The sequence below is a fragment of the Macrosteles quadrilineatus genome, unplaced genomic scaffold (assembly GCF_028750875.1).
Source record: "Macrosteles quadrilineatus isolate MER2022 unplaced genomic scaffold, UCM_ALF_1.0 Scaffold_4__1_contigs__length_99947679, whole genome shotgun sequence".
NCBI lineage: Eukaryota > Metazoa > Arthropoda > Insecta > Hemiptera > Cicadellidae > Macrosteles > Macrosteles quadrilineatus.
The window spans coordinates 72224167-72232268 of NW_026542597.1; the positions used below are offsets into that span (position 1 = coordinate 72224167).

At 44.1% G+C, this 8102-nt stretch overlaps 1 protein-coding gene across 1 annotated transcript in view; it reads left to right on the top strand.

Annotated features, from left to right (window-relative positions):
- LOC128993046 (b(0,+)-type amino acid transporter 1-like) overlaps nucleotides 1–3438 on the top strand; it is a 62046-nt gene extending 58608 nt beyond the window's left edge. Inside the window, exon 6 of the mRNA XM_054416800.1 lies at nucleotides 3407–3438. Within this exon, the coding sequence (XP_054272775.1) occupies nucleotides 3407–3438 (32 nt within the window). The remainder of the gene's footprint in view (nucleotides 1–3406) is intronic.
- Nucleotides 3439–8102: the final 4664 nt, after the last annotated feature.

Consider the following 8102-nt stretch of genomic DNA (forward strand, 5'->3'; position numbering starts at 1 on the left):
CTAAGCTTGCTGTCTACCATGACCCCAAGATACTTGGCAGAACGAACAGTTTGAACCTCGACGGCTCCCACCCTCAACGGCACGATGGTGTCAATCCGTTTTTTGTCAAAATCACGATCTCGGTTTTGCTCAGAGCAAGCGAGAGACCGTGGTCTGCCATCCATGCGTTTATGGTACGCATAACTCGGTTTAGCTTTAGCTGAGCCAGCTCAACGCTACGTGCAGCTATCAAAGCTGCAACGTCGTCTGCGTACCCAACCAAAACCGTTTCCTCAGGCATTTCAGACCTCAGAAGGCTGTCATAAGCGACGTTCCAGAGGTCTGGGCCGAGTATGGAACCTTGGGCAGCACCAGAAGTGACACTCATCGTCCGCGGGCCCTCCGCAGTGTCATACGTTAGGAGGCGAAACCGGAGATAATCCTCTATGATGCGCATGAGGTATGCCGGCACGTGGAAGGTGATCTCCAGAGCATCCAGCATATCGCACCACCTCGCCGAATTAAATGCATTTCGCACATCGAGCGTTACGAGCAGCACAACCCTGCGAGAGTAGTGGGTAAAATCCTCAGCTCTCATCACGGCTTGCTTCACCTCCTCAATCGCATCAATCGTTGATCGCCCCATCCTGAATCCATACTGACGAGGGGAGAGGTTCCCCGCAGCGACAACGGCTGAATTTAGCCGGGAACGGATCAATTTCTCGAGGACTTTGCCAGCCGTATCCAACATACACAGAGGTCTGTAAGAGGATGGCAGATCTGGGTCTCCCTTGCCCTTCCCAACAAGCACAAGCCTAGCTGTCTTCCAGCACAAGGGGGATACCCCTTCAACCAGGCAGGCGTTGTACATGCCCAAAAGGATCAAGGGGTTGGTAGTCAAAACCTTCTTGAGGACTTCACCGGGCACCCCATCGGGACCAGGAGCCTTGTTGTTCTTCAGGGATATGACGGCCGCCACCAGCTCTTCAGGGCTGAAAAGTGGGACGTCGTCCACCCTTCCATAATCCCGCAGTGGGCGCAACGCGTGAGCCGGGAAAAGGGACTCGACTATCCTCTCCATAGTGACCCTGTCCATGACGGAAGGTGGTGAGCGGGTTCCAAGTTTCTTGGTTACAAGTTTGTAACCCAGGCCCCACGGGTTGGAATCAACATCGTCCCTTAATTTATCCCAGCAACTGCGTTTACTCCGATTGATGGCTCGACGAAGATACCTCCTAGCCACCCTATAAGCATCCGACTTACGCCGTCTGTCTAGGGGTTCTCTAGCCCTGGTAGCAAGTCTTCTGGCCCTCAATGCCGCTCGACGCAATTCCGCAATCTCGGCAGTCCACCAGTACACAGGACGCTTATTGCACCGGTATCTCCTGCGAGGCATAGACTCATCGCAGGCCGAGACAATCAGTTTCATCGTGGATGCAACTAACGCCTCTGCGTGAGGCACGCCAGTTGCAGGATGAACCACCGGCGTTCTTCGTAGGATGGCTCCGTTGAATTTTGCCACGTCCAGTTTTTTAATGTTCCATCGAACGGGCACTTGACGAAACGCTGCCACTTGTCTCTGATGACCATCCAGGACGTCAAAAATTATGTACTGGTGGTCACTGGCCGTGTAATCCTCCAGGACTCTCCAGGCTCTGATCCTTGGCAAAAGAGACTCAGATGCAAGGGTAATGTCTGGGATCGTTCACAGTTTTCTTAGTACAATTATCATAAATTTCACTTATATATTTATGAACAAATTATGTTTGTATTGATTGATATTTTGGGCCATTGTTTTATTAATATCCAAAAATCTTACAGTCTGATATATTAAAACATGATTTTGATTTAGACACAACATTATACACCTTATAATATCCCATTTCAAAACAAGCGTTTTCTTTTTGCCAAACCAACAATGAAACATCCTGGCCTCAGGGGCTAGGAAAGTTTGTGGTCATCCTTAGTGACTGGCAATTTGTGTTCCACTATTTTTTGCCACAATCCCATTTCTAGGTAATTATCCTTCCAGTGAATATGCATTTTCTGAGCTAAAGTTTTTATTGTACTATATAGGGTAAATACACGAATGGAGTTTCGATGTACTGTATTTTAAATGTGGTGTATCTTATCTAATCATATGAATAAGTATATTATTTTAAATATATAATAAAAAGTACTCTATTTAACTTCAGCATCGCTTTTGTCCACAGAATAGCTGCAGTAGGGATTTTTGTGACTTCCATTATCTTTTTATTACGTTTTAACCTAAATTTGAGATTATCTTGATTTCATATTCAGTTTTAGAACACTTGTAATAACATGAATCCCTCGTTGATTAAAGGATTTAGAAAAAAAAAAACTCTCTACTGTAATTTTTTCTGGCGGTTTACGTATTACGACAAAGTTAGATTGTTCAATAGTACTGTATTATATTGTGACTAATATTAATAAGATAAAACTGTATCAAACTGATTAGAACACCACCGCTCTATCCGCTTCCGATTATCATAATGGTGCAGCAAATTAGATTTATATTGATCTAGGAAATTAAACATGAAATTGACATAATCTCCACTAAAACCTATACAACAATTATTTCTATCGACATAATATGTTTTTCATATTTCATAGTCTAAATAGTGATTGAAAATTAATTACTAAAAATGTAAGGGACTAAAAGGGTTTATAATTTCTAAAAGATTGTAATATTTTACAAGGATCATTAGAGATGCACACATTTACAGTTTATATTAAATTCTTAACTTTGCCACTAAGCGGTGCACTTTTAATGCTATTATGTTTTTACCTATTCTGTCATGTCTGTCCAACAGCGACAATTTCCAACTAATTAGCAGTACTTTACGACAATACTGATTATCACTATGCCATTAACTAAAAAGACACTGGAATACGTACAAAACAAACTAAATAACGTTTAAGAAAATAGTTAAGGTGACAACATGACATAACTGAAGGCAATGATTGTACCGTAGAAGAGGGTTTTTGTTTGAAGTAATCAGAAAAAGCAGAAGCTGTTAGCATGGTTTATGTTATGGGATAACAAAAGCTGAGCATGTTACGATCAATTCACTGTGGAAAGTGAGTTGGATTTTATCTTTGCCATTAATCTTAGTTACGCACCAAGGCTCTCAACAGGCTTGCATTTTTCTTAGTTCTTGTTTTCGATGAAACCGCTATGAAATAAATTTGATTATGTAGCATATTGGAAATTAAAATTTTGGAAACACCTGAAACTTCTTATCAACCGATTACAAATATGCTGTCTAGGATGATTTGTGTATCAAGTTATGTTTGTTATGTTGTCTTTATAAAATGATCATTTTGAATATGACATTATGACCCATGACCAATGTTTTTACTTTCCACACAGTCAGTTTGGTCTAAAACATTGTGATATTCGTAGGTCATGAAATTGAATGGGACAAGCTAGAATAACGATTTTAGGTGTAATACTGAGCTTATTAGGCTATTAAAATGATTCGATGCATGGTTGGTACAAATTTTAAAACATAGCACTTTAGTTCCAGTTCCCTGTACAATTCTTTAAAATACCTACTACACTTCTTAATATCGAAACGACGATGTGGTAGTTCATCGCTAATGCGTATAATCCTATAAATCTGCATAGACAATTTAACCTTTTGAGGGATACACAATTACAAATCAGTTACGGAATCGGATCCGTTTTCCTTTTTAAAAGACCTTGTTAAATTTTTCTCTACTGAAGTCAAGTTTATTATTACTTAGAAACGGTATTTAAATTTCTTAGGGTTTAGGATACATCTAGAGAGAAAATCTTTAGACGAAAAATTCTTGAAAAATATGTTTTGACCTTTGACGGATTTGTTGAGCTTAGATTGTTTTATGTTTTATTAAGACAGCATAACCGATTAACAGTTAATTTCAACCCTCAGTGGTTAAATATACAGTTTTCATTACATCGGCGATAGCTTTACGTTCGGTGACAGACAAAGGTCATAAAAGAAAAGCCACAAAGAATGTAACTTCACATTCAAACACAATATACCAGACAGTTATTTAGTGTCATTGCAATGAGTTCATTAAACTTGATCCTGTGATGTAGCGAGCTAAAGCAACTTGTTTATGATGTTCAATATCACTGCTGACTTTCTGATGACAAGTTTAATTCGGGAAAAGCTCAATATATTTTACGCATTCGAAATTAATATGATTATGCTGTTCTTCGCTTGGCTATTTATTTGTGTAATTGCCCAAGATATAAATGACATTTTACGATGTATATGTTTTCGGTTTGAAAATATGTTTTATTCAGTTTTACAAATTACTATTTTCCTATACCGCATTACGCTTTTTCTATTACGCATTTTATTCGCATGAACAATTCAAGAGCTATCCATTTTTCTTATCTATGTAAAAAAAAATACAAATCTTCCAGTCAGGTGACACCAACCATTTCATAAATAAAAATAATTCGAAGAACATTAGACAGTTATCTGACACAAAAGTGTATATTAAATAATTAATATATCAGTCAAGATATATCGATTGTAGTTTTTTTAATACAGGTTTTTAACCAAGCTGTATTTTTGTTAATCTTTTAACATAAATGTAAGTAATTTTTTATCAATTCTTATACAGGTTTACATGGTTGCAGCTGAAATGTTAATGTTCACATCAAGATAATTCAAATAAAGCACAAGCTTCTGTTATAAAATATAGTGTATACAGTGCTTGTAGTATGCATTAAACCACTCTTACAAAATAATCCTTACACGTATTTTTAATAAATATTATCTAATTCGTTTTTCCTCACACAATATTGATCTGTTACTACTATACATATTCAGTAGATAGTATTTAATATTTTTTAAATCTATGCTATCATTTTAAACGATAAGTATAGTATCTCAAATACGCGTTAATTGTTCTTATCATAAAATAACTCAAAAATGAATATAAATAATACTCCCTGCAGACATTCTTTAGAGCGATTCCGAAAAATATATTTTAGATAAAGCTTCAATCTTCTGGAAACTGTTTACTGTAGTACATAAAACACTTCCCCGTGCGGTACCGGGTTAGAATAGCACCGCAGCCTTCTCGGGCTTGTCGTAAGAGGCGACTAAAAGGGTGACCGACGAACTCACTGGGAGTCCCTGGGAGTGCCCCTGTTGTGTTGCAGGGGTTGATGTGTGCTCTGCACTGCCGATGGGTATTCTTAGTGGGTCGTGAGAAGCCAGCCACTTCGGTCCTTGGTCAGGGAGTGCGGCATGGATGTAGAGGTCGGGCTCTGCATTGCGACGGGCGACCCCCGGCACGTCAGGTATCCGGTGCTGGGCAAACGGAGGTCAGGCCCCGGGGAACTGGGGTAGGGGTTTTTGTCCCCGAGGGTATACCCGTTCCTGACTGATTCCGGGCCGCTCCTTGCCGCACGATGCGCTGGAATAAACACGATGGATTTAAATAAAACCCCTCATAACACATTTTTTATTAAGAGCTCAAATGAGCCAGAAAAGACGTTGGAAGTGGAGCGGAACGCTTTTGTCCGTAGCTCCAAGGTGCAGCGGTCGCCACCACCGAAAAACGTGAGGACATCTCCCCCACCTGCAACCTTCAAATGCACTAAGGAGTCCCCCCATTTAGGAGCTCTTTCGGCAGGTGGAGCTGGGAATGGTGCGGAAAACGTCGGAGATGTAGGTGTCGAGCTGGTGTTGCCAGCAACTCTCCCTCACTCTGCCAGTTCTGCTGTAGGGATGCCGGAGGAGCCATTCAAAGCACCGCTGAGGTCGGAAGGCTCTGAGATGGTACTTCTGCGTCAGGAATATCTTGACGCAGAGAGTGACATTGAAACCCGGCTCCAAGACATGGAAGCTACGATCAAGGCTATGCTGGACACCTTCAGGACCCAGAAAGCCGTAAATCAAGTGGTCAAAAACGGCATGGCCAAACTGGAGGATGACCTTGGCTTCGTTTTTGCCTGCCGGGTGGTGAGTAAGGCAGCCATGGAGAAGATTGCCGAGAAGGTTGTGTCTCTGTCTGACGAAAGCACACTGCCTTCTAAGAAACGTAAAAGGCCTTCCACATCGGATAGTCCTCAAAAAAGAGAAGAAGGCGTCCAAACCAAAAGGACCACGGTAAAGGCCAAGGCGACTCAGACTGACCTATTGTCTGCTGTGCCCAGATCCTTTTCGGACATAGCTGCAACTCCTGCAAAGAGCCAACAACCACAGCTACCTACGACCCCCCTTCAGGAAAGTTCCCGAAAGGGGTCAGTCGTAGAGACACCTGGGGCTGCGTGGGAAAAACGTCGTTCCCGAAAGGAGAAGAGGCAGTTGAGGCGGGCGGAGGTCGCCTCTATAAAGAATGTGGCAGTGAAGGCACAGCCGACCGGCGTGGCCCAAACTGGGCCCGGCTCGGTCTCTGCTCCGAAAAAGTCCCGGCCAAAAAAGCCCAGGACGGAGGCAATCCTGGTCAAGCCCTCAGGGGGGAGATCTTTCGCCGAGGTCTTGGGTGCAATTAAGGCCGGGGCTAAGCCAGAGTAGACCGATACGGTTGTACGGTCGATTAGACGAACCCGGGACGGGGACCTTCTCCTTGAACTGGGTAAGTCGAAAGACAAAGCAGCCTTTACTGCCGAACTGAAGGCAGCTGTTGAAGGCCAGGGCACCGTCCGTGCTCTTGAACCAAAGACATCAGTCGAGGTTCGAGACATTGATTGTGTGTTGACGGAGGTTGATGTTGTTGAGGCCCTGAAGAAAGCTGTCCCCGAGCTTGGCGGGCAAACGGCTTTCCTTAAGGTGTGGCTCACAAAACCGAACAGGAGTCAGCAGCGGATGGCGGTCGCCGAAATGGCAGACGCACATGCCACGAAGGTGCTGGGACTCCAGCATCTGAGAGTCGGCTGGGTCAACTGCAGGCTCAGACGGAGAGTGGAAGTGAAGAGGTGTTTTAAATGCCTCTGTTTCGGCCATTCCTCCCGAAAACGCAAGGGACCCGACCGAAGCAAGAACTGCCTTCGGTGCGGGGAGGTCGGTCACGTCCGTAAGGACTGCCAAGTCGAGTCCTGTTTCCTTTGCAAAGAAAATGGGCTCGCTGACAAACACTTGAAGCATATAGCTGGGTCTGGACAGTGTAGTGTATTCAAATCTGCACTACAGCAAGCGAAAGTCCTTTCACGAAGATAAGAATCCTTCAGTGCAATCTTGAGCGATCCAGGACGGCTGACGCACTTCTATGTCAGCTTGCCCTAGAACACGATGTCGACGCGCTCTTAGTCAGCGAACAGTACCAGTACCGTGATAGGGACCCATCTTTTTGGTTCCCTGATAGTCTTGGTACTGCTGCATTCTGGGCGCGTAATGCAGCGAAAGTACAAGTACGGGGTCACGCGAAGGGCCGAGGTTTCGTTTGGGTTCGGTGCCGGGATGTCACTTACTTTAGTGTCTACCTCACTCCCAACGAGGCCATCCGTGAATTTCGTGAGAAGATAGACCGCCTGGAAGAGAACGTGCGCAATACCACAGGACACGTCGTCGTGGGTGGGGATTTTAATGCTAGGGCTGTCGAGTGGGGAATGACCCTCACCAATTCCCGGGGCAAGTACATTCTGGACTTTGCTGCCAGAGCCGGACTCGTTGTCGTCAACGAGGGAAACACGCCAACTTTCCGGCGCCCTGGGATGCGGGGAACTATCCCAGACATAACCCTTGCATCTGAGTCCCTTTTGCCAAGGATCAGAGCCTGGAGAGTTCTGGAGGATTACACGGGCAGTGACCACCAGTACATTATTTTTGATGTCCTGGATAGTCATCAGAGACAAGTAGCCGCGTTTCGTCAAGTGCCCGTTCGATGGAATATTAAAAAATTGGACGTGGCAAAATTCAATGAAGCCATCTTACGAGGAGCACCGGTGGTTCCCCCCGCAACTAGCGTGGCTCATGCAGAGGTGTTAGTTACATCCATGATGGGACTAATCGTCTCCGCTTGCGATGAGTCTATGCCTCGCGGAAGATCCCGGTGCAACAAGCGACCTGTGTACTGGTGGACTGCCGAGATTGCGGAATTGCGTCGGTCAGCATTGAGAGCCAGAAGACTTGCTACCAGGGCCAGAGAACCTG